At 40.5% G+C, this 27,986-nt stretch overlaps 1 protein-coding gene across 1 annotated transcript in view; it reads left to right on the top strand.

Moving 5' to 3' along the window:
- Nucleotides 1-238: 238 nt before the first annotated feature.
- srcin1a (SRC kinase signaling inhibitor 1a) overlaps nucleotides 239-27,986 on the top strand; it is a 76,756-nt gene continuing 49,008 nt past the window's right edge. Inside the window, exons 1-3 of the mRNA XM_076883348.1 lie at nucleotides 239-483; nucleotides 24,848-24,877; nucleotides 25,765-26,126. Of these exons, the coding sequence (XP_076739463.1) occupies nucleotides 459-483; nucleotides 24,848-24,877; nucleotides 25,765-26,126 (417 nt within the window). The 5' untranslated portion in view covers nucleotides 239-458. The remainder of the gene's footprint in view (nucleotides 484-24,847; nucleotides 24,878-25,764; nucleotides 26,127-27,986) is intronic.

A 27,986-nucleotide genomic window follows, 5' to 3' on the forward strand; every position in this document is an offset into this window, starting at 1 on the left:
TGTTTTAGGGCCAGGGCGAGCCATGTTTTCTCCTCCTACCCTGGCACGGCCACTCAGATGGACATAATGTGGAAGATGAAGAGAGAGAGAGCGAGAGAGAGCAGCAAATAAGACAGACAGCTAGGGACACACAATCAGACAGAGAGAAAAGAGACAATGTTTGGAACTGGCAGCCTCACTTTTCTCTCTCTCGCCCTCTTTGCTTTCTTTGTGTGTGTCTTTCTCACTCGCTGCATTTCTTCCAATACTCCTACTCTCTCCCAACTCTTTCACAATCCTCTCGTCCCTCCCCGCCTTCCCTCGCTTTGAATTTTTTTTTTTTTTGTACGCAAATGTCCGCCCAAGCCAGTGTCCCAGTAAGGTGGCAGCAGCAGGGGATGAATGAGGAGATGGATGGAGGGATGGAGTGACCTAGAAGAAAACAGAGAGTCAGGGATAGAGAGCTAAAAGGAGCACGGATGGAGAATGCTGGGAAACCCTCAGGTGGGCAGTCGGAGTGGTCCCCTCACTCCTCTCCTCCGTTTGTGTGTCCTGGTCTCTGCTCGTTTTTGTCTATTGTCCATCTCCTTCCTTTCTTCCCTCTTTCTTTACAGAGTTTTCTTTGAGCATTGTTGGATTTGCTTGGATGCTTGTGGCTTTTAATCTTGATAACTTGCAGCACTGAGGGACTTTGTGGATGTGTTTGACAGTGTGTTTGTGCATCTGTTTGATTGTGGTTGGTTGTCATGAGAGTCACGTAGCTCTGCTGTCTGCCTTTGCTTGCCTCCTGTATGTTCAAAGGCTGTTGAGCTTGGTTGCTCCTTTAGGACTTGCTGCTGTTGCTGCCACTGCTGCCTCATTCATGAGAAGCTTCTTCATAAACTCTGCTTTTGTGTCCCATGTGCCCTTTTGGAGTTTTTAAGTCATTTGTAGCCAGTCAGTTGTAGTTCATTTGATTTCTATTCTTGCGTCTTCTGCTGCCATGCTGGTTTATATTTGTGGTTTTTTTGCAAAAACTTTTCTTTTGCTGCTGTTGATGCTGATTTGTATTTACTGACTCTACGAGGGCTCCTACAATCCCTTAAATAGTGAACTTGTCTGTTTCCAAGGAGATGTCAGCTTGCCAAAATAAAAGCCCTCAGTCAGTGTTGCCACTCCCTTTTCATTTTCATTTTTCTCATATTCCTTTCTCTGTCCCTCTGCTGTCTGCACATATTTAGTACTAATATGATCCAGGGAAAACTAGTTGGATGATGCAACGGGACAGCTGGGCCAGCAAGACCAGTTATTCTTCACAATTATACCACTCTAATGACCTTAGTGACAGCATGTGCGAGAATTTGTCGGGTGAGAGCATCAATGATACTGTGAAGCAACTACAACTTCTCTTTAGATATTTCTTGATGACGACTTCAGCTGAAGAGGATTGTGGTGAGATGCTAACATGGCACCTTCGCCCTCCAAAGCAGGGATATGACAGTAATGAGGGTGTGGGGTCTGTGTGTGTTTTTGTGTATTGGAGTTCTCATTAGCCCACTGGGTTTTAGTCAATAGAGGCCAGCTCCTCTCCTCCCTTTTTTGTCTCTTCCTGACAGCACACTATAGCACAAATTGGGATATGTTTGCAGTGTGTATATCTTTCAGGTGTGCGTGTACTGGTGTGTATGCAACCTGGTCAGTAATCCCCGATTTACAAGATGGCCTTCTGTTTCCCTTTTTTTTATTGTTGCTTTACAAGAAGGCTCCTTCTCCCTGTTAATTAGTCAGCTGAACCCCAAGAGTTTAAACCATTATTTATTCATCATGCCCTTAGTTCAATCTCATCACTTAATAGCGAGTTAATGTGTGTCTGTACGCGTGCTTATGCGTGCATTTAGGATCAATGCCAGAAGGATGCAGGGTTCACAGAGTCAAACCGTCTAGTACACAAACACATACACACATCTTTGCAGAGATTAAAACGCAGCAAACTCTTCCTGAATAAGCGACTTCCTTCTTCTACGTCTTCTAAAAATGCCTACAGTCTGTTGTCTTCATAAAATGAGTTTTTAAAGGATTCGAGACAGCTAGACAATAGGCGGTGGGAGATTAAAAGTGGGCAGCTGACATTTGTGTGTGCTGGGATTGCTGTGTGGAAGATCTATGTTATGTGAAGGATCATAGATAGTATGTGGGTGTGTGTGTGTGTGAGGAGGGAAAGAGTAAGCTTGTTTGGCATTTTAACATGTTTTATTTAATCTGTTATGTGCTACTCATCGTAAATCAAATGACAACTTGTCCTGACATTCGACACATGATAATCCGAAATATTTTAAAAAAAAAACAAGTAATACAGTACCTTGCACTTTTTTGTAATTTCAAAAATATCACGATGGTACTGTTTCTTGTAAATTGTATGGTTTACAACAAAATGTCATTCTGGTTTATTTTCTATTATACACTATGTAACACTTGTTCTCTGAGTTATTTTCCTTACAGTGTTTTTGCATTTTAAAAAGCCGGGTTGATTAATGTTTGTTCATTTTTATTGTAAATATACTCTCTGGTTATAAACCTTGTCGAATCAGCTTTTTGGCTACAGTGGAATTTGTTTTAGAATCAACCTGATCTCTTTCCAAAAGACAGACTGTGAGACAGAGTTCCCATTTATAGGGTGTTAACCTGTGTGAATATTGATTACAGCACAAGTCTTTTCTAAATCTTTTTCATGCATTTGTCTTATATTGTGGACTCTCTGAGGAGCAAGATATGATGCTCTTTGATGACAGAAAATTGCTTAACAAAGTGTTTGTGGGGGTTTTAGTGGTGAAAAGCAGCAAATCCTCACATTGCAGCACCAGAGACCAGCAAAAATTGTCCTTGATGAAGGGCATTGACAGTTAATCATTCGATGCATTTTGACAGTTTTTTTTTCCTTTGTTTTGTTTTTTACAACTAGTATTTCACTACACCGAGTTATTGCTCCTGTTAGTTAGGATTCACTTTAAAAAATGCAGCTTTGCTTTGCCTTTATTCTCCAGGCACAGTTGAAACAGCACTTGAAACTCTGGAAGCGCACTGTTTGTCACTACCATGGAAAAAAGGAGAGAGATGTAAGGGTAAAATTGTTTGTGAAGAGACAGGAGAAAGGAGATGATGAAGGGCTGCGGCAGCATTTTTGAGAGCCCCATCTTACCCTCAAAGTGATATTTCTTTTTGATACATTTTCTTCCTCCTTTTCAGTCACATTGACACGACATGAACAGTCGACCTCTGGCAGCAGCTCTCTGTGGAGATGTGTTCTCACCACAAGTGTCCAGGTTATATTTAGAATATCAGCAATGGCAGATTTTCTGAAATATAAAAGCGTTTAACCTCCTCTTTCCACACTTGGAAACATATGCATGATAATGCAAGAATTTCTAGGCATTAGTTGTCACACTGCAAAATCACATAAAGACCATCGTCATGGCTAAATTATGATGTAACATCACAAACCTACAGTGAAGTGTGGAGTTACGGTTGGTCACAGGGCAATTTTAGTTATTTGGTGTGTTTGCTTATGGCCAAAAAGAAACTAAGAGTGAGTCGAAACATCTACATTTCTATCTTTTTCTATTTGGAAAACCTCGTGTCCATGAACCCATACAATCAAGGATTTTCGCTATAAGCTGTTAAGCATTATAACACAATTATAGCACATACAAGGACAAATGTCTAAATCTTACTGCCTTGTATATGAGACACTTCAAAGCCAGACCAGCCTCTCTTTAACAGGGAATTATGACAATCTAGATTAATTGTTAATCCTAATATGATAGTCTGCATAATGAAAACTAGGAAGGACTTTCATCCTTGAAATGATAGCAAATCACACTAATCCCTAAATGTTCTCAAAGTAACAACAACATACTCTGACTACATTACATAATTAACAATCCAACACAATGGGCAGCACATTGAACACATTTTATAAGTGGTCAGAAACTTGTAAATAACTCCTGAAAGAATAAAGTTATGTTGAAACCAAGCACACCATTGTTTTTCTTGTGACATTACCAATAAGTTTGATGTGTCACATGGCCCTCTTCCTATTGAAAAAACAAAAGTTGTATCCAGGATGGCCGACTTCAAATGGCCACCATGGTCACCACCCATCTTGAGGAGTTTGCCCCCTCACATATACTAATGTGCCACAAACAGGACTTTAATATCACCAACCATTCCCATGTTATTACGGTGTATCCATATAAATGGCCCACCCTGTTCTTCTAGACCAGTTAATCTGAAGTAACATGTAAATGTAACCAAAAATAACCTTCTTAAAGATATTGCGTTTGTACTCATTTATAAATCCAGTATTTGTCAAACAAGATTATTTTTCATTTACTCCACAAAGAAAAATTGCCATCTCTCTCTGTTTGTCTGCCAGCAGGAACGTTAGAAAGTTTGCAGAAAGGTACAGCATCGGCAGAGGAAGACCCCATTAGTTTTCCAAGCCCCTGAGCATCCTGTTAGCTGCATCTTAAATGCTATACCACCACCAGTGGTCAAAAAAATATGATGGATGTACATTTTTAACCATTTTCAGACCTGAGATACTGGTGGATTGCTTGGCTCCAGCTAGGAGACAAAATGACCGTATGACATGAATTTTTAATATCCATTAAAAATAAAAACACCCAAAAGTTATCAAATAGATTATTTCTTTCCATCACATCCAATCAAAATTTACTGCAAAGCTGTGAAAAACATGCTGACATGTGGTCATATGTCAGCATTGCTTTTTGTCTCTTAAGTTAACTTGTTATATTGACCCTTGGGACCCTTTTTTGAGAAAACACAGTTTGTGGCACTGGACCACTGAAAGTGTTGCAATAAGAAAGTTTTTTATAATTTTCTATTATCCTATTAGCTCTGAGAGTATGATGACATTTATGATGAAATCTTCAGTGAATGTCAGCATATATGCAAAGTGACCTTTGGCCTTGGCACAAAGGTCTTTTTTTTGACCATCTACTGTTCCATAAATCCTATACTTATTCAGGATTGCACTGCACGTGTGAAAACAGTTTTAATCTATTTTTTTATGACTTAGAAAGCAGTTTGTTTTCTAATGGTTCCAGGTCATGATTGAAGCATGGCTCTGGGCCTTCTTCATTCATTCCCTGGGCTCTGCCGCAGCTTTATGTCCTGTTGACCAGCCACAGTGTAGCAATGCCAATGGTGGATCTGGGCTGAGAATCAGGAAGACTAGATTTTTGGAGGTTGAAACTATTTGTGTCGTGGGCAGGAGATGGTTTCGGTGTTGGGGGGTGGGGGAGACCATGAAAGCAGTGCTGTAGCCAGAGGCGCCATCTACAGACAGAAAAAAATGGAACATTTGTACACACATGCTTCAAATGGCTTCAGGGTGAGAGCAACAGCAGGTCAAAAGCAGAATATAACTAGATGTCAGATGGAGATGAGAGTGCTTAGTTTTCTTTCTTCATATAATTAAAGCCAGTGTTGCATTTTTTTGACTGTAGGGAAGATGTGCATATAAGAGCAGAGCGAGGCCGAAAGAGACAAAGAAGTTGGAGAACATGCCACGAGTGACTGACAAGCTTTTAAGCTGGAACTAGAAATATCTCAAAAGCATCTAGCGAAGCATAAAGAGCTCCACAGTCTCAAGTTGGAGGAAAAAGACAAAATATGGCCAAAAAGAAGCAGGGATAGCAAGAGAGAATGGAGGAAGGCTCTATGTTTGAAAAACTGAAGTTAAAACCTGTCACATCAAAAACAAAAGTGCTCTTTATGGCATCAAACGAATCAGGGTCTTTTTAGTGTGTATGCCAAAACCATATGAGCAGGAGACTGTGAAGCCTTTCTGTTTTGGATCAGATTACAAGTTGGTAAAATCCCCTGATTTGTTAAATTCAGTGACCAATAAATCCTGCACTAAATCTTTCAATCACGCTCTCTTCATGTGTTTATCTTCCACATTTTTGCTAAGGAAATATGCAGGTGATGTATACAAACACTAATTCATTGACATGTAGGAGTTATGAGGACTAACTGAAGATGACAGCCTCTACTTAGATGTACCAATTTGTGAATACACTTCACTGAAGTCAACTAATTGATTGCAAAATGCAGTATTTTGCAGGAGCAACGATGGTTATTCACCGAGTTGATATTTGCTGGATGGTAAGGTGGAAGCAAGATATTTCAGGTGTTTTTTGAACATTAACCTCCTAAGACCCAAACTCTTCCATAACATTCATTTTAAATTTCTCTTTGATATTTGGGCTGATTGGCACCTGATGAATGTAAAAACAAAGAATTACCAGATTTTTTTCTTTTTTTCTTTTTTTTTCCTAATTTTTGTTTCTGAGAAAAATGAGATCCACATATAAGGATATTTGTTTAAAATTTCAATAGAACAGTGGCAGTATAATGTCCTCGTAAGTGGATATCAGGCCCTTGTAGAGCAAAATGTAGTATTTTGGTGTCGACAACCCAAAATGTGATGTCCACATATAGGGACGCCAAGTTCTTTTTTCTGTCTTTGCAGCTATGGTATAACATGGGTCTGAAGAAACTAGGGAGCCAATGATATCAATACCTTAATTCAGCTGCTGTTAAGCCGTATTCCTCCTTCTAAGGGAGATAATGGGGATGATTCTTAGATTTAATACAATATTAGGGTTGGTGTAAAGATTTTTTTCCTAACTTTGTAAAGTAAAATGCAAGAAGTCTGTAACACTTTATAATATATCCCATGCCCAAGTGCATAAATCACCTTTGATTTTCTTTTAAATTACAATGCAATTGTACTTAATGGTAGATACACTATAATAGGGTGTAACAAGTCAGGCTTTTACAGGAGACTATGTAAGTCATTGGTAAGTAAGTAATGCTTAAAAACTAATGCATGAGTAACTTTAATTATTGCATAACTTCATTCAGTCAACTTCATAATATGGCCTCCCCCCAAAAAGTACAGCGTAGTTACGATGTAAGATGGGAAAATATTATTGATTATCATAAAAGTGCACACTACTTAAAAAAAACTACTTAGTTATGTAGTGCTTAAATTAATGTACTGTTTAGTAATTTCTTTGTTTCCTGTAAAAACCTGACTTGTTGCTGCCATATTCTAGTTGTTCTACCTTTAAATATTTGTGGTAATATGTAATATAATCAATATAATCAAATAAAATCTACTGAAATTCCATTTAATTACAGGGGATTTACACCCCTAGTTATGGGTTGTACTATAAAGTGTTGCTAATACTTTCACAATAAATAAAAATAAAAATGCGGTTTTCATTTATTTGCACTTGTTTCAGTGTTGTACTCACTGTTATACTATACGATGGGGTGATGAGGGTATGGCTTGGGTAGGAAAGACTTTTCATGTGAGTTGCTGACTGATGAAATACTGTGCTTTGTTGTGGGAGATCCGTCTGTTTGTCTCTCTGTCCATCTTCTGGGAGTTCTCTGGTGAGATGAATGTCTTCTTGTCAAATTGTAGACTCCCTCCTGTCAAACACACACTCCCAATCCTATTTATAACCAGACACTCACTCAAAAATGCTAATGAGTCTCTGGGTAACAAATGGATTTGGACGTTTCACAACCTGGATTCTGCTCTCTGCTCTTTCCCCACTGCCTTTCTGGCCCCCGACTCTAACGGTTGATTTTTTTTTGTTTCTTTTTTTTCTGTCTTGTTCGGTGCACACCTCATTTCAGCCCACTTCTCCACTCTCTTTCTTCACTTTTCAGCTGTTTTTCAACGCTTACCTGAAAACCATCAATTACTCCTCTCTTCACTGCCCTCTTACTGCCGGCCTCTATATTCCCATTTTTCTTTTTTTGCTCTCTAAGTTTCATCTACCTCAATACTTAGGTTCTCTTCCTGTCTATCTGTAGCAACCATTGTCTCTCTGTCAATCTCCATCTCTATTTCTCTGTCTCCCAGCTCGTTGTGAGTCAGTGCTAGTTCTTACTGGATCAGCCATGTGCGGCTCTGCCAAGTGCTCTGGTGCTGTGGGGCAGAACATTTAACAATTGTCAGATTCAAGCTTCATTCAGCTAGCAGGTGGCAGGAAGAAAAGATTGGAACAATCGCTAAAATAGAGACATTTTTGATGTCTTTTTTTAATATTAAATACTTCTGTATTCTCCCTTAAAGACCTAGGATCCCAAAAGAGGCCTGCTTTAGTTTTAAAACTGTGATACCCTGCCTATTTATGTGTGTCCAGAGAGGCAGCTTCTCTGTGGGTGTGATTGGCAGCATGAGGCCTTAAGATTGAAGGAAAAACATTCAGTCAGATTGGCCTTGGGACTCATCATAACTGACATTTAACTTGAGTAAATGTTACTTGGTGCTCTTGAGTTTTAGGGAGTAGGTGTTTTTGGCATGCCTGTACCAAGCCCTGCAGCTATTAGTCCCATGATATAATACAATAAGTGACTAAAAGTATACTATAGGGAGCACTGTAGCATTCAGAGCTTTTACATGGTATAATATGGAATCAAAAGGTTTCCTGTAAATTTAAATTAGTGGAAACTAAATGTTAAATGTACATCCCAATAAGCTATCTAAAGTCAAAAAAAGCAAACTAACCAAAAAGCAACAGAACACATTTGATGTTCTCTCTCCTTTGGTTTGATTGATTTTGACTGCTGCAGTTAAAGTGTTTTGAAGTGGTGGCAGCAACATTGGCTAATCCTCGTCTTGCTGCAGTAAGCCATTTGGGAGTGAGCTGAGACACTGAGGTTAGCCTGGAAGGGCACAGTAAACTTTACTGCTCTATTTCTAAGTTTCATCAACTAAAATTGCTATTCACCACAATAAAAAAGAAAGAAAGAAAGAAAGAAAACTCAAACTCAGAAAGTGACATCATTTATTGGTTTTTGAGGTTCATTTTTACCGCTTTAAGACCTTTAACACAAGAATTGCAAAAGCCTTGTGATTTTGATGATTTTGGCTTATACTCATGAAAAATGGAAATCCAGTATCTTGTTCTTTCAATAGTAATTTACTCAAATGAAATATTCTACAGTATAAATAGTGTGTATTTCACAGTCTAGTTCAGCTCATAAAGCTGTAATCATGGAGAAGACTGCTGACTTGATAGCTGTCCAGATAACAACCATTGACACGCTCCATAATCACTGTAAGCCACAGAAGGTCATTGCTGAAAAAGCTGGATGTTCGCAGAGCCAGCATGCAGACGTCTTCAGGAAAGGTGCTACAACTGTTGCATTCTTTATTAAGTCCCTCCTGAATCAGAGACAACATCAGAAGCATCTTCACTGTGCTAAGGAGAAAAGGGACTGGACTGTTGCTCAGTTGTTCAAAGTCCTCTTTTCAGATGAAAGTACATTTTACATTACATTTTGAAATCAAGGTCCTAGAGTCTGGATGAAGAGTGGAGAGGCACAGAAACCAAGGTGTTTGAAGTCCAGAGTGAATTTTCAACAGTCTGTGATGATTTGGGGTGCCATGTCATCTACTGGTGTTCGTGCTGGTTGGTCCACTCAAAGCCAGTGCAGCTGTCTACTAATGTCCGATTGATTTTAGACATTATAACCAATATTGGCTATGTGCTTATCTATCAGTATCTGCATTTGCAATCCTGATAAATGACATTTAAAAGGGTAAAAGACAGATGGGAGAAACCCTTCAACCATGTTATTATTGCTGATATTAAATAAATTGTCCACCAGAGGGCACTCCATAATTTCCTTGTTGGCAACACAGATGTTTGGGAACGCCAGAAACACAAGTATAATCTGGCAGAGCCTAATTAAGTAAATAGGTAAATACTACGCTTAACAGATGTTAGGGAAATCTGTTTAATATTTCGTGTACCTAAAGAAACAAATATCAGCTGCTATATCAGAATGTTGGATTTTTAAATCCAATATTCACCAAATATTGATATCAGAATCCTACAGTGTTTGGAATATACTGTCTACCAGGACTATGCTTCATGCTTCCATTTGCCTACATCTTCGAACTTTCCACAGTGCCAAAACTACTAGTTTGCTCACTATGTTATTGGTGTGTTTGCTTGGCTAGCTAACTCACCTGACATGAATCAGGAAAGAATCTGTGGTCTGTCATCAGAAGAAGATGAGGAACACCTGAACCAAAAGTGCAGACGACCTGAAAGCTGCCATTTGTGGTAAAGGAACGCCAACAAAGTATTGAGTTTATAAATGCATGTACTTTTAAGAAGTTGGATTATTCTGTATTATATTTCTTGGTTGATCTTAGGAAACTTTCAAATAATCTGAGACACGTGACTTCTAATTTATATGAGCTATAAGCCATAAAAAGCCTTTGAAAAAGTTAAGAAATATTTGCTTAATTATGAAAATGTTTTATTAAATGTTTCCTCTTAGACTCGTATGGATACAACACACAGTTGACTGCTGAATGCTAACTAAGTTATTAAAACACTAAAAATTTTTCAAACCAAAACCATAGCACATGCATCTGAATGTGCTGTACCACATAATAATTCATATTATTTGTCAGGTAATGCCACTTAAATGCTAAAAATAAAATCTAAACTAGTGAGATAAAGAAACAGAATCACACCTGCAGTTGTTGTGAAGGGAGGAACGATCTCAAATCAGAACTCTTCAGGGGGTTTTTGTGCCAGACCATAAACGTGCTTTTTAATGGTCATTTTAACGTGAGAGTCTGTTGGGATTGACTCTCGTTTGGATCCACCCTCAAGTGTCCATTTGAGGAACTGCCGGTCTTGGCATCTCTGCATACCCGGAGGCTTCTGCTTGATTTCGCACATTAATTTTGTTTCAATTGGTCCAAGCTTGACCTAAAGTGGGTACCTCTTCTCTGTGGGTGGAACGGTGTTGGATTCATATTGATTGCTGTTTATAGCACCGGGCTTGTCGGGGGGTTGTCTCTGTTGTTTTTGTTGTTGCATTGGGCGCTGTGTTGTGTTGGCAGCGACAGCTTGTTAACGTCTAACTCGTCATCTCCTCCTCCTCTTTCGTGCCAACTGGCTGCTCTTCCCCGCTCACCTACAGTACATCACAACAGAACCCCACGCATCCATCTGTAAAACTGCCCCACCCCATTCATCTTTTTGCACGCCAACCCAAATGAAAGACATAGAGACATGCAGTAGAAACGCGAGATAAAGGAGGAAAGAGACATCTTTAAGAGGCATGACGATCACAGGGCACATGATAAATGAATAGGGAAAACAGACAAGTAGCATAGATTGTTGCAGAGTTTTGTCTCCACTAATGTGATGCCTAGAAGGACAATTGTTCAAGCGCAAGAGAAGATGAATGAGAAAGATGCAAAATTTTATTTAGTTAAGACAAGGTAACTCAATCTTGCTGTACTTCAAAAGCGATCGGAAAGCACAGCGACATGAAATAATGGTGCATTATCTAGAGAATGCAGCATCCCACTATTAAAGCATAATACTGTAAGTTACATTGAACAGAAGTAATACCAGCTACAGAGGATCCACTTATTTACTAGATGAAATGTCTTTCAGATGCCCTCTAAGCAAGCTGCTCTGCTTCTCTGTGGATTATTGGAGCAAAAAACACTTGAAATCAGGTCATGCCTTTTTTTCCTCATGAAAAGAAAAAGAAATTCTGGAAAATAGTCTCTAATGTACAGCAAAAAAAATAAAGATAAAATTCACTAAAACCATGCTTTTTAAAGTTTTTATAATTCCCTAAACAGAAGCATCATCAGTACTGACAGACGGTATGATCATACCATATAATATAAAGAACAGTAACATTTAAAAATTGATTTTATCCTCACCTGTGTAAAAGCTTGCACAGTGATGGGGAAACTGTTTTTTTAAGTAGTGAACTTAAAAATAAATGTACGCCTGGGGATCTTTGAGTTTTAGTTTATCCTTCACGTACACTGTACAGTGAAGTCATTTCATTACATCGACAAATCCTGCCATAAACACAAAATGGCAAAGATTTTATTGACCATAATTCCCAGTTATACTGTGACAGTGTCTCTAATATACTTTATATTTTCTGTGCTTGGCTTTTGACACTACCGAGGGACACATACTGAAGTAAATGGTAAAGTTCAGCCTGCCAGGTTGAATTTGTTGTTTTGACCTTTGTGATGAAGACAAAGAGACAGACAACGGAGATATGGAGGAGCAGGTGGAGCTGCTGTTTTGGAGTGTTTAGTCGAGCTTCTCCGCTATCCACATTGTGATGCCCTCTGGGGACTGGTTAAAAATAAGCAATTACTCTGACACCCCACTAGAGACTGCTGTGTGCCGTTCATCTCCCCCCCCCTCTACTACTGGGATCACAGCAGTCATGACAAAGCCCGGCTAAATAAGCTGAAATCCTAGATATGGGAATTCCTTTCTGATCTGTGTCACAGTTTTCGCTTGACTTCAAATGAACATGGCGTCTTTGTGTTTGTGATACTTTTTCAGCATGCGCGTTTTCTGATCCGACTGTCCTAATAGATGAGGGGTTTTGTTAACACAAAAGCAGACGACTTGAAAATGTGATTTGAAGATGAAAGAGGCGTGTTTAATTTTTTTCTTTTTCTTTAACTTAGCCCTTTAAAAGCCGTTTCCTACCAGACATCTGGAGCAAAACCCACCTCCTACCTCCTATCTTCTGATTTTCTATTTGTCTTCTCTCTGATCCAGTTGACAGAGAGCAGTTTGTACTGTGACACATGATGATCCGTATCATAACACAGATTCATGTGCCATGTTGTCTCAGCAACTTGTAATCTCCGCTACCCTGCTTGTGCCACATCTGTCGCTAGCTACGTCTCACACCATAATGCTTGTGCAACCTTTAACCATATGCTTGTTGGACAAATGTGTGTGTGTGCGCGCGTGTGTTTGGGGGTTAGCTAACTGCTGACGGCTTTGCAGAACAGCTGACCTGTTGCCAAGGTAACCGATCTGCAGTGACAGTCGCTGTCAAACTCATAGCGGCTAAGTACTGGTTGTTTTGATTGATCCTTTATATTTCTTTTCCAGTTTCTTGTAGGTAAGTTTTGTGTGTGTTTTGTTCCTCCAATTAAAAAAAATTCTGGCAGCGGCATTCCAATTAAACTGTCAGGATAATTCCCATCAGAGAGGAAAATTGCTTCTGTTTATTGTCACAATTTGAAGGAAATCAGCAATTCTGTGACTGTGACTGCATGCCTGCCCCTCCAGGTAGAAGACATGAAAAGCTAATTGTAGCTTCTATCTAGGAGCCAGAAAACACTTTAGCAGAGACAAAGATGACTGTGGTAAAGGTCTAGCTTATCCTTAGGCTGTTAGGGCCTCATCATTGATCCTTTTGGCTTCACATGGTGCCAACACGATGCCCTACAGCTTCTTGTTCCCATAAGAGTGCCTAACAATTTCATTAGACCACCTGTCTTAAATAAACAAGAAATAACAAAACCTGTTATACACTGTTATTTATTAGGCAATAACAAAATATTAATATTTTTACAACCAAATTTAAGACAAAGGACTTATTTGAGCAAATCTGCATTAAAAAACGCCACTGTATCAGAAAGTACCCTATGTTTTCATGTGTGCCGTTTGAGAAAAATGAAGAATAGCAAATAGATTTGTTATCAAGTTGAGCACATTGACATTTACAAATGATAATGTTGCCGATTGAAAGGCAGCAAGGCATGCATTTGTTTCGGTGCCAATTCACATTTTTCTCAGTTTCACTGTACTCACATTTAATCCTGTTTGATTTGTGGAGCTGAATGCTTTAACTCCCCCCCCCCCCCCCCCCCCCCTCAATTTTCAGGCATCTCTCTATTGCTCTTTCTACATCTCTTCATGCCATTTAATCAGCTGATGTAAGTAATGAATGAATTCCAGTACATAATGTAATCCACCACTTTGATTGATGACCCATGGTCAGAGCCTAACTAATCTGACAACAGATGTGTTCCTGTGGGAGATTGCTCGTTAGGTTAGCCTGTTGGCTCTGTCTGGAATGAAAATGCTAATACTACAAGAGGCTTGGCAGCAGGTCTGTTGGGAGGGGTGACGGCAACTACATGTCAGAACCGGCTCAGTAATCCTGCCCTATAAAAATAAGTAACCTTACCAGAGCTGTGGTGACAAGATTTAGTGTAAATTACACATCATTACATGATCATTTGGAAAACTTAGACACACAGCCTCAGCTTTGCAAATTAGGTTTTGGCTTTCATTCCAGTAAATTGATATTAGAATAGGCATAATCTTATTAATGATGTTATTTTGGGGCCGACTGTTTAATTAGATACAATAACAAGAAGAAACAGTAGTAAGTGCTTGCAGTTACCCTGCTTGCCTATGCAGTGCTGTGTTTCTTTAGCAGTGGAATGCGTCATTTGTTAGCGTTTATTCAGTGTAAATAAATTAATAAGGGTTGTAGCTGTGTGGAGAGGGTACACTCCATGAGGTTTCTGGGCGTGCAGATATCTGATGACCTCTCCTGGACTGCAAATACTACAGCGGTGGTTAAAAAGGCCCAGCAGCGTCTCCACTTTCTGAGAGTGCTCAGGAGGAACAACCTGGAGGAGAGGCTGCTGGTGACATTTTACAGAGCCACCATAGAGAGCATCCTAACGTATGGCATAACAACATGGTATGCAGGGTGCTCAGCTGCAGACAGGAAAGTACTGCAGAAGGTCATCAACACAGCCCAGAAGATCACTGGCTGCTCTCTGCCCAGCCTGGAGGTCACTGCAAACTCTCGGTACCTCAGCAGAGCTGGCAATATCATCAAGGACCACTCTCACCCCAGCAACCAACTGTTTGAACTATTACCGTCAGGCCGACGGTACAGGTCACATAAAACCAGGACAAACAGATTCAGGGATAGCTTCTTTCCCAGAGCTATCACCGTAGTAAATAAGCACAAAAACAATTGAACCTATTCCATACCGTCACTGTCATTATATTATGCTGCTATTCATACTGTCATTATATTAATGCTGCTATCCTGTATATATTGTACATACTATTGTTTGAGTACTTACGATTGTTTTTTTTGTACTTTTTATATTTTACATTTATATTTATTATTGAAACTTGCACCAAGGGAGTGGCACTCCAATTTCGTTGTACTCTGTACAATGACAATAAAGGCTATTCTATTCTATTCTATTCTATTCTATTCTATTCTATTCTAGTCAACTGTAAGTCATTAAAAGATCACACTCATTGTTACTGGAGAAGGTATATTAGCTCTATTCAAACAATATCATGGGTAAATTCCTTTGTCTTTGTCACCTCAGCATGCATTTTCTTTGTTACCTTTTAAGAGCTTTCAACAATCTGGTAATTTATTTAATTTAATATTATTCATCCTGTCTGATCACTGCAGAGAAGAAGAATGATTTCTCGCCCGAGGAAAGAATACCCTCAACACTTCCATCATGTACAAGCATTTTTATGTTAGTCGTCTTTTATTTCACAACTCTTTTCATTGTGTACCTGCTGGTTTTACCCAAAGGAGCATTTTAGAAGTTGAAAGCTGGTTCTTGCGGTATCTTTGAAGAGCCATTCCACATCTCTCACTTTTACCGAGATTCAGTTTGACACCTCGGGTGTCTTACCGAGACTGTTGACATACCTGCAGATGGATGTTTTGAAATCAGCCTGATGCTGCCAGCCTGTGGAGCAAAGAAACAGGAAAGCACGCTGACCTGTCCAAAGCAAACTTAATGAACCATCAGTCTGTACTATAACAAGAAATTCACTTCTTCTGCTTGAATCTATTTCTAAAAATGTATGTGCTTCTAACACTACTTCCTATAATTGTGCTTGTGGGTGGCCCTCAGAGATTACAAAGGTGTATTTACATAAGAGTGCACGCCAGTGAATCCAGCATTCCCCTCCTATATTGCCACGAAGGAGGGGAAAAATACATCAAAATTGATGCAGCAGAACGCTACCTATCGTGCAACTAGACCACCAACAGCTTACATAGCCTTTCTAGCTTCTCAGCCTCAGATTTTTTTAAGTTATAGGGTTTAGACCCCTCTGTGTTTTTCAGTGGTACTCCCACAAACATTTGAAAAGACTTTTACGAGTAATATGGGTGGCGCTCTCCTTTAACGCTGGGATAATAGATTTTTTTGGCCGCTGGCAGCAGGGAGAGAAGCTGACAGAACTACCACTCAGACATTACATTATTTTTACATCCAGGATGCCAGGAGAATATGAAAGTTGAGATCAGAGGAAAATGATGTGCAATATAAAATAGGAGCTCTGTAGAGCAGTAGGGTTGGGTGGTCATTCTTAGTTATTACACCAGTTATTTGCTTCATTATTATATATACCATGATTATAGTGGTCTTTATGTATGTTTTAATAGCTTTTTACAGTCCGCATTGTCTAAAGTAGGAGCATAATACGGGAACACATAGAAGCACAGCTGTAAAAAGCTTTATAGCTCTCTTAGTACTGCTCTCATCCCGTCTTGCCCCCTCTGTCATTATAACCCTGCTCATCTTATGAATATGTAAACATTCAGGTTATCAACACAGATAGCGAAGGCTTCTTAAATCTTCCTTTTATAACCTCAGATTTTCATTGCTGCCTCAGCTACTCGACCAGATTTCACATCATCAGTCATGTTATAGTTAGGGTGTGCTGCATTATAAACTCTAGCAAGCATCTGGATATGTGGATATGTGACTGTGTGTGTGCAGGTGTGTCCTGCTGTTAATAAAACAGGGCCTGTGGGGCAGATAATGACCCATTAGACCTAACCAATTTAAGATAGAGTTATTGTCAGCCATTATGGTGCTTCCTTTGTTATCTGCGACCTCTAGCAACGTTTCACTTCCCGCTTTCTAATTTTTAACTATGGCTCCCCCTGTCCTTCAGACATGGTTGTGCAATGCAGCAGCTTGAATGCTTTTAGTGGGAGCACCTCTTTTTTTCAAGCGGTTCATGTGTGTTCTTAGAGAGTTTTATTTATTGATATGAGAGCAAGATAAGAGGACAGCTGGCAGATCCTGATTGGATGAGTGTTGTCATCCATTTGCCTTTGCCAGAGTTGGCCTGTTTGCAAGATAAACAGTCATGTTGAAACCCTCAGGAAAACTTTGGATTTTGCCTCTGTCCCCTTTCTCTCTCCCGAAATAGTTTGTTTCTCTACAATCACATTAACTTTTATAAAGCTCCATCCTTTATGTTTTTGTTTGGTGGTTTGGTGTTCAGTTTTACTTTTTTCAAGGCGTGATTTATTATGCCACTATATCTCGAGGTTTTTCATTTCCATCTTTATTTCCTTCCATGTTCTTAGCTGCTTATCCAGTTCAGGGTCGCAGGAGGAGTGGAGCCTATCCCAGATGCCATAGGGTGAAAGATTACCAGTCCATCACAGGGCTAATATAAAGAAACAGACAACATTTCATGCTCGCTGCTGCACCTGAAGCCAATTTAGGCACACGGAGTGGATCTAATTTGAGGACCTTTCTTTGGACTCCACTTGAATCAGTGCATGCAATAAGAAAACACGCCAAATCCCCAGAAAAAGGCCTGAGGGGACCAGTGGGTTCAAACCTAGAACCTGGTTTCTTAAAGTTGAGACATTTTGGCTTTTATTGTGATAGAACAGCAAAGAGAAGAATGTGAGAAAGACCAGGGGAAGACTTGCAGTGACTGTCTTTGAGGCCGATTCACACCCAGGCAACTGCATTATAGCCTTTTAGCATTTGGGTCACCTGCTACTAGTCGGTAAACTAAATTGGCACCCAGTTATGAATTTAAGAAAAGGAAAATGCAGCCGTGGAAAATAACTGATTGTTTTAAATCCTTAAAAGGAAATTCAGTATTCCGCATGCAGTGACGTCCATTGTTTCAAAGTTCAGTGTGCTGCATTCGTCTAATGAAAACAAGAAAAAACAGTTGGATAAGGCCACAGGCGATGCTGTTTTTTTATGCTTTGTTTTGTTGCTCCTTTCATTACTTGACTCAAAGGCTCAGCAGTGTATTGCATCATGCTATTTTAGAGGGACAAGGCAAAAACTCCATTTGGTATTTAACTGTTCAGGTGCCACTTAGAGAGTGTAGTAAGCGAGAGAAAAGTGTATACAGGACCTTTTCTACCAAACCAGATGTGGTCCACACAATTCCTGTTGTTTGCTCTCTGCATACAGTAGAGTCAGGTCATTGTGGTTATACATTAACACTCCTCCTTAAATCAGTAGAAAAGAAAATAGACCTGGATTTTAGCGTTTCAACTGGAGTCCACATTCCTGATGTCTGAAGAAACTTACCTGAACCATTTACTCCTCTGTTACTGAAACTGTACTCTGATCTCCATGTGGGCAGGATCAGTCAGGAAGACACATTTGCAACAGCGATCAATGAGGAATCTTATTAGCTATAATAATGCATCATCATTTACAGGATGGACCCATGCAGATACTTTAAAAGGTGGTCTGCAGATTTCTACACCATCTACCAGTTTGTGCCAAGCTCTGCTATGTGTGTGCAGCTGATTGTGCCCAGTGTTTATACACTGTATATGTGGCAACGGGCCAATCTCATTATATCGCCCTGCCAGAGGTTGTATTGTCAGCAGCAGCTTGTTTAAGATGTTATGATGACTCGGGCATCTCTGTCATTCATACTGAGAGTGTACAATGTCCTCTTTGGGTTTTTTTATTGTTGTTTTTTTCTAGCGTTCTACTCGAGATGTAATGTGTCTCTAAACCCAGACTATCAGTTGTCACCATAATATTATCAATTTCATTTCACTGTTAGTTTTTATATGTATCTCTATCTCCTCTCCGGTGGTTTGGACCCTTCGAAGGTTACTGAGCGTGGCACATTCAGTGAAGAGGCGGCCTCATACTGCTGTGACTAAAATGGTTGTAGGATTTCATTTGCTTCATTTGGCAGCAGTGCAGCCGGGGGATTTTTATAACAAGTTCAATCACAGTCCGTGTTGACTGGACTCATTGGTATAGGGTTGCTATTTACTCCTTAATTTACAGATTTGATTCACTGGAATTAAAATATGTAATTTTCTAATCGCACTCTGGTTTGATAAGAAGTAGAAAATCTTTTCCCAAAGTGTCTCTTTATGGCCTATAAGGATAAGTTTAAGGATCGTTTTGGTGATGTACACACTTTAAATCAAACTTTGTAACTGCAACCAGACATACTGTGTGGTGGATTTACTTAAAATTGTTGTTTGGCTGTTGTAAATGAGCTAAAACACTGTTGAGATTCGAGGTTAGGTTGCAGCTCTTTGAAGTATCTCTCGCCAAACGTATTTTTCATCAGCTCTCTCTTAACTCTAACACGCCTGCCTGTCTCCATCTGGCAACTTATTGTAGAGCTCCCCAGTGAGGTAAATGTAGCAGCACTGATGTAATGTAGTGTGTTTGGAGTGTCTTCCTCACACCCAGTGGCAATACCATGCTGCCTGACCGGGTTCGACAACAGGCTGTAATTAAGAGGCTTTCTCACCTGCTGCTGGACTGCTGTTATTTTTGAAAGAAAAAAAAAAGACAGCCAGCTTTTACCAGAACGATAAGTGAAACAAAGATATGCAATACGCTAGCTACCACCACCTGTTTCTCCCCAGGTCTCTCCTCCCCTTCCAGAATGTCTTTGTCACACTTATATTCCATCTCTCGCATTCATCCTCCAGTTGAGTACACACACATTTGTCGTTTGCAGCCACAGACGGCCCCGGAGATGTTTCAGAGGAGCCGTAGCGTGCTCTAATTGCTCGATTGTGTGCCTTTGTGTATTAACAGGTGTTTTGCTGGATCCACATTACTGCTGCAATTTTAACTTGGCTGCCTCTGTAGTATTCCCAAGTTTGACACGGAAACAAAGTTAGAGGCTGCTGGGTTTGTGGGTGGGAGAGAGGCACAGATAATAGATAGACAGTGGAGGGCAAAAGGTGAAAAGATGGGCGTGTTGCTTTGTATTGTACATGTTTTAATGATCAAGTAGGCGTCCCCCCCATCGCTTTGTGTGGCGCAACAGATTACAGTTGTCTCTGTCAGTTATATGTGAGGCTGTCTGGAGCCTTATGATTGCCTTGGCCTGTTATTCCATCCAGCAGCTCAGACAGGCAGGCTGACCTTCTCCTGATGGCTTGCTCTCTCTGCCCAGCCGTCACTTTCACCCCTTTTAACTCTCCTCTCCTGGCACAGCAGTGCCTCTGAGCTTTTAGAGATTACCTTAATGGAGAGAAAAAACTGAATAGCACATGCCTGCTGGGTTATATGTGTGTGTGTGTGTTTTAACCCAGAGCCTGATCGCTCTAAGTGTATAGCAGACGCAAACAGTGAGAGAGCAAGAGAAGAGAGAAGGGGGGGTTATTTTTACAAGTTCATAGTCATTTTTTGGCGCTGTATTCAATGAAACTCAAATGGTTGCCTTCATATCAGCTACGGTAGATTTCAAGATGTGTGACAGCTTGCAATCACTGTGACACAAGTCACTTGTTGCAGTTGGAAAATCAGTAGCGACTGCATTTTACCTCATCTTAACCTTACCTGACTTTTAACCACCCTTGTTCTATCTTTGATAATGCAGCTCACAGTACTCTTTTTACGGCTTATTCATTATGGAGATATAGCCTCTTTCTTGAGTTGTGACCTGCAGGGTTTATAATGTCCTGATTGTTGGGTTTTCATGAGGTTATAGTTAATCCTGACATGCCCTTCTTTCCTTCTGGTTGTTTGTTTTAAGTGTTCCCACTGGAGTGCACCGAGTTAAAATTGCTAACAGCTTTAGGCTTTGCAAATTTCCTTTTGCCTTTAGCCTCAACAGACGAGCCGGATTTGCAATTTGCAGTTTTTTACCTACTTCTGCTTAATTTTACATCTTCCCCACTTTTTCACAGGTTTAATAATCAACTAGTCTGTCCTGCCGCAGCCGGCATTCCGCAAAGAGCTTTGCCTTGGTAGCAGTAAATTAGATTGCCTTTACAGGGAAGTGCTCGCCTTGTTTTCCCAACCGTCTGCATAGGGAGGACATTGAGTTATAAAAATAAATACTTACTTCAAAAATCAAAAGAAGTTTCACTTCTAAAAAATATTTTTGATAGCAACAACAGGGCCAGAGGGCCAATTAGAAGAGATGATTGAGTTTTTCTTAGCTATTGCTACACTTACTCGTTAATTTATTCCCTCTTGCCACTTCTGCTTCTTGCTGTCTGATAATGCACAGTCGAGACTATTGAAAAACACTAGAAAAAAGCATGTGCCAGAGTTTTCAGACACAAAGTAACTTAGAAAATACTTCATACTTTAACTATTTCACATTTCACAGATAGGAAAAATAGCTTTCTTTCCTCCTGAATCTTACTGCCACCTAAATAAGTAGACAAGCAATCCCTCAGTTAGTTACTGATTAACTTGTTTAGCTAGATGATAGCATTTTAGCTTCTTTAGTGTTTCACCAGAGTACTTTTGAAAACTAAAGATATCACCTTTAACTGTTGGAAATGATAACAGAAATATTCATTTTTTTCTGACATTGTGCAGACCAAATGATTATTGATTAAAGGAGAAATGCTCCACATTTATCAATAACTGCATCTCCAAAATACTGTTTAACTGCAAGCATCATGGTTTTTTTTTATGTCAAAAGAATGTTTATTCATATTTGTATCCTCTCAAACAATGCTTATTCAGAAGCCTTAAATTGCACCTGCATATGGCACAATATGTGCAGACTCAAGTGTTTTGAAGTGCCTGTGAAATTAGATTTAGCTATTAAGGAATCCAGAGCTCTGATTATTTGCACCTTGCAGCTCTCTTATCATGCTGTGGGACTTAAAACTTCTCATACACCCCCTGCTCTCTCTGACCCACATGTTTAACATCCCGAAAATATAAAGCTGCACAGGCTGCCTCTTCCAAATCCAGCAAAAAGCGAATCCAAACCCCTTCTCCTGATTCTCCATACCATATGTCTTTGCATATGATGAGTAGCAAGTTCTCTTCCTGAGCTGAAACTCCAGCTCAGTGGGTGGCTGTAAGAACACGTTTTCGTATACAGTCCAGAATTTGGTTGTAGTGATAGAGATTAATATTATGCATGTATGTCTCTTAATAGTTTTTGTGGGTGGTTTGGCAAATACCTCATCAGAAACTGAAATTGCCTACATTTAAAGATAGATGAGAAACGTTAAGGAGGATGAGGTGATTATGGGGGGGAAATGACTAGTATGAGCCCTGTTTTTTAAGCAACTTTCTTTTTATGCATAATCTGTAATTTGTAGAAAAATCTTCACTGATGGAAGATGGTTTCAGACTTCATGCATTTTGCATAAACCGGGAGAAACATCACTGGAGTTGGACTGTGCAATCAGGCTGCATTTGTTGTTAGTTGTTTTTTGTTGGGATTTTTTGGACTGTATTATAGTATCTATTTTTCCAGGATTGTAATTTCTTCTCCTCTGTTTGTCTTGTGTTATCTCTCTGAGCTTGCCGCAGCAGGCTCTTTTTATTTAGACAGGTTAATGCACTTGACTGTGGCCTCTATCTTGGTAATGCAGCTCAGGCCTCATTGGGCTCACAGATCTTATCAGTTCTCATTGCAGGTTCCTGTTGTCATTCAAGTCCTCTGTTTTTTAGCTGACCAACATCCTGCAACTTTTCCCGGAGGCGCTTTGTAGTTGCAATTTGGTGCGCTGCAGACCCAGACTTTGTGACAGAAAGTGCTTTCTTGTTATATAGTGTACACTAGAAATCCTCCCCCAACCCATCTTTTTATGTGTGTTTAAATGATGCTGCCATTGCGTGGGCTTTTACAGATTGTTTTGGCTGTCAGGGTTATTGTCTGCCAGCTTATGTGGAAATATATTGGCTGAGAATGACGAAAGTAAAGATGAATAACCTGTTTCCATTTTCTATTCTTACGCTCCTGCCCACACAACTTTTACTCCCGCTGTTTTTAAGATGGAGGGCTTTGTGTACAGCTTTGCAAAGAATATCCACAAACTGCAGTTTGGAAAGTTTTTGGGTTGGATTTGAAACGAGTGTTACAAAGAAATACTGAGTTATTCATTTTGGCTGACGTTTGCAAGCCATTTGACTTCTGCTATGACATAAAATCTTACTAAAACATATGCACAGCCACATAGCATATTGGTCTGAATACAGACCTGATATTAAAGAATTTCCAATTATCTGACATCTGTTGAACTCATTTTGAAGATAGGAAACATTTCTACACTCATCTTGTTTCCCTGAGATACATAAGCCTAAGGAAACTCCTCTGTAGTTGACAGATTCTTGATAATCAGACGTGAAAACATGCCTAGCAAAGGAGTATCATAAAATTATCCCCACTTTTTAAACTTAATTTCCAGGAGAAAGAAAGAAAATCATATACAGGCCAGTTTAGTTGCTTACGCCATCATTCTAGAGAACAACCGTGTAGTGATAATGTCCTAAATGTTTTTTTCCAGGCATTAACCAGCACTGATGCATTATTGTTGTTAAGAGGTTTGAATTATTTAGCTAACAGTTAATAAGGGCTTGCCACCAGTGCTTGTATTTTGCTGTAGATTTAGCCCTCGTTACCCTTAAAACGTTTTCCCATGTGTTGTCTTAACTTCAAGTAAAAATACTATTACTATATATCTAATTATAGTAGATATACTATATATCTACTGTATTTTAATACTGGCTGTAATGATGGCACTCGAAGAGCCAAATGTTTTTTGAGGGGGTATTCACTGTGAAAAGTTTCACAGTCAGTCTATAGGACTCTATAAAACTCTTGGCTGTACTATAAATGTTTGCTGATGTTTCGTTCTCTTCTTAGTTTTATGCCTGTCTATAGGCAGCCTAGTGTACTCAGCTTTTCACTGTCAACGCTGCTACTCAGTTGCATAATAAGCCATACTACATAGGCACAGCTTTGCCAGCCATTGTAATGGGGCCCTTGAGTCAGGTCCTTGTTAGCTGATGCACAATAAGCTCCAGCCTAATGAGGTGTAAACCAGAGATCTGGGAAACTGAGAGGGGGCCAAATGAGTATGGCCGTCAGCCTTGGTGTGCAGTGGAGAGCTCAATGCTAATGCTATTAGCTCGGAGGTCAGTCCATTTTGCCTTTTGCCTGTTCAGTTTATCAGCACTTCATAACGTGCGGGGTGGGAGGGCGGGGTGTTGAGACAGCAGTTCACACTTAAGTGCAGAATCTTTCGGCGAACGAAGAGAGTGAGAAATGGGTTCACAATGAATGCACGGTTTGATTGCAGCTGCCATGGAGTGATCACAGACCTTCGGCTCTTAACAGACTCCTTCTGTGTTAAGGTTTCTCCACCAGAGAGCGTCGGAGCCTCCATCTGGCCGGCTTTCTCGTCACTTGTGCGTTCATTAACAGTCCATTTGTTGCTTCTGCCCCGAGGAGCCTCCCTCCGCTGCTCACTTGTTCAGCTCGTGCTAATGTTGCTGATGTGAATTTAATGTACATATGGTGCACTTCATTCAGCCCTATTAAGCCTCAGCACTTTTCATGCTTTTACTTTAAATAATATTAGTTTTTATTATCGAGTTGAAAAGAAAAATGCTTGTCTACCTGCTGACGTTTAATATTTTGTTAGAGTTAAATGTGTTGGAGTTTTAGGAAACATTATTTCTGTGTAAAATTCATGATTGTAGTCATTCACCATTCTGCAAGTTACCGTCAGACACTATTAGCATTCATAGAAAGCCATTTCACCATATGTGAACCCTTATGAATACATCACAATGCATATATAATGCATTAACTTATCGTAATTCAGACGAAGTGCTATCATTTCTTGATAGCCCTTTTCTGACGGTCATGTGTTCTGGTGTGTTTGGTTGCACATCTGTGCACAAACACATATATTAACCTTTGGCATGTTTCTCTTCTAGCCAACGCTGGGGCCTGTTTTCCTAAGCAAGGTAACTTACTGGTTGAAAGGTTCTCTGCTCTTTATCGCACCATCATTCATTCATGATTCAAGTCACACAATTATTTGTGTGTGTGTGTGTGTGTGTGTATGTGTGTAATCGCACTGTCTTCTTCCAACTGTCTCCTTTTCTGTCCTTTTCTTTCCTTCCACCTTGGGCTGTGTTGTCTGTCAGTTAGAGAGCTGACAAAAGGCCAAGGGCTGTCAGTTTGAAGCACCTCCTTAAAAATGGACAGCCGGATCAGTACCTTTCAGCAGAGACAGTAAGAATATGTAGAGAAAATGTCTCACGGGGTTATGGGATGGAGGGCATGCTCACACAGATCGACAGGAGTTGGTGAGGAAGGACAAGAACAGTGAGAGAAATGAAAATGCTGTTCTCTTCATGTTCCCATGTGACTTTCAATCACCTCAATTTTCAGCAGTTTGTTTTTCACTGTTTCTCCAAGAAAACAATGAAAGCCACTTAAGATGACAAGCAGGCATATCACAATGGAATATCCAGCAAAACAAATTCAGTTTGAGCTTCTTCCTTTGATGTACCGCAGAAGCATTTTACTTTTCTCATTTTTCTTCCCTCAGCATTTGAAATCAATAATTCTGCAAGGAACTGCTCTGTCCTGGTGGCAAATAGTCTAACATCCCATCCCATTTCTCTCTCTCTTTCTCTCTCGCTCTCTCTTGTACCTTATATTTCCACTCTCCTTCTCTGCTTCATTTGTTTCCACCTATGTGTGCCTGCTGTGTGTATGTACGTCTCCACCTTAAAATCTTTCTGCATGCTTGTGTGGATGATGATTCACCTCTCTCCTGCATACTTCCCACCCTTCTTTCCTCCCTTTCTCCCTTTCCTTTGTCCTCCCTTTCCTCGTCTCTTAGATCCCGAGCGTGTTGGCGGTCACATGATCTCAAGAGATGACCTGGAATATCCACGGGAATACCGGACGCTGGGGAACAATGCTCGGCGCTTCTCCAATGTTGGTCTGGTGCATACGTCTGAGCACCGGCACACAGTCAGTGCGGCGCAGAGCCTGGAGGCCCTGACCAACCTGCACAAAGCTGACATGGAACGCAAGAGGGACGCCTTCATGGATCACCTGAAGAGCAAGTACCAACAACAGCAGCAGCAGCAGCAGCAGCAGCTTCAGCATCCACACCACAGCCCTCACCACAACCCACCGTCGCCCTCACCCTCCCACGCCAGCATGAGGGGTACATCAGAGCGATCTGCAAGAGAACAAGTAATTAATATTAATTTATTAGTTAATGTACTTGCGACTGTTTCTATTTTTCACTTTGTTGCCATTTCCAGAGATACTTCCAAAAGACAACTCAAGCTTGAAATGACTAATTTATTACAGCAGCAGAGCTAGAATTTGGTATCTTAGCCCAGAGAACATCTCTTCCCCCACAAATATCACACACGCAGAAATTTGGGAGTGATAGGGGAGCCAACAGGTGGGTGCAGGGCTCCAGCAGCACTGATTTGTTATAGGGAGAGAAAAGTATAAATACACCATCAAATGGGGACAGTGTTATTGATATACGACAGCAGGACGTGAGTCATGTTACGTTTGTATGACGTAGCGCAGCTCAAGTTGCTTGCCTTGAACCAGCTTGCAGGGTTTTACTCCATTTATGGTGCTTTTTTGGCAGGTGCTGCTTTTAATTCAGGACATACTACTGTTTTCTCAGTGGGTGACATCACCAAAAAACAAAACAAAAAAAAAACCATGCTGTCTGTACACACAGAATGCCCCATTACTTAGGTGGAGTTAAATGGATTATTAAATGGTAAAAAAACAAGCATCTTGCTGGTGATATCAACAGTGAAACGAGCACGCAGTTTGACACCGACCTAGATAGAAAAGACGTGAAAGAGGTGCGTCAGGTAGTTTTGTAGGTGTAACAGGTGTCATTATAAAATGCTTTGTTTTGTTTTACTTCTTGAAGAAGTAGCAAAACTTTACATAGAGTTAAAGATGAGAGATGTCCTCTCAAATTAGCACAAAATGTTGAAACCCTGATTAAAAAAATACAAAGATCAAAGAACCGAGCCGGAGGTGCTGCAACAGGATGCTACTCAGCATGGTGCCGCCTTCAGAAGAGGGGTTCAGACCAGAGCAGGGGTTCTGCTAAGGTGCGGACACATCGAAATAATCTTTCTCCTCTGCTCTCCTCGCTTTTTGTTTTCCCCTTTCTAAATGTGCTTCATGCTTTGACCAGTTTCATGGCTCTCTGTCTCACACACACTACGCAGAAACATGCTCTCTGTGTTCCAGTGCAGCTGCTGTGTTAAAACCGGGTAGATTTAGTGTAATGATGTGACAAGAAAAGCACATCAGGGGCGAAGGGAAAGAATCAAAGAGAGTGACGGAGTGAGCGAGCGAGCGGGAGGGTGGTTGAACGGCAGGTGGAGTCCGTAGTTGCCTTGGTAACCTCTCCCATGTATGGTAGGTGGGGATATCGCATTGCAAAGGTCAGGTTGTGTAGAGAGGGATGAATTGTGCAATGAATCCAGAAGAGACAGGGGAATAATAAGCTCAAGGTAGGTGTTTTTCTCAAATTAAGTGTCAGCCTGTGGAGTGGACAGATCCATAGGTGACAGGGCATTTTCACTCAGGGAAGGAAGCAGCAGAGCCCAGGATTTCTTGTCATCTTGTGGTTTTGCAGAGCATGGACAGCAAGGAAGGAGGGAGGGTGGGAGGAGGAGCTGGAGAGGAGCGCAGCAGCCTGTGAAGCAGCCCACTGCTCAATTAGCCAGCACCAGCAGGACCCAGCCACCCATCTGCGAAGGAGTTAATCGGCTGGTGTTGTAATGAATTAAATAAAGAGTTTCCGCCGCATGTGCAACTGTAGAGCGAGACAGTGAGAGAGGGAGATTGAGTGAAAGAGAGGGAGGTGGGTAAGAGAAGCTCAGGGAGGGAGAGACAGGCGAAAGCACGATGAGGATTCACTGTACCTGACGAACAGCCTGGGATGACTGGAGTGGTGGACAGGCACAGGTGCACTGCAGGTGAGATGAGACTGGAAACTGGAGGCTGCCGCAGAGAGTTTGTGTGTTTGTGTGTTTCTGGGAGGGCATGTGCTCGCTGGGATTA

This window comes from Maylandia zebra, linkage group LG4 (assembly GCF_041146795.1).
Source record: "Maylandia zebra isolate NMK-2024a linkage group LG4, Mzebra_GT3a, whole genome shotgun sequence".
Lineage (NCBI taxonomy): Eukaryota > Metazoa > Chordata > Actinopteri > Cichliformes > Cichlidae > Maylandia > Maylandia zebra.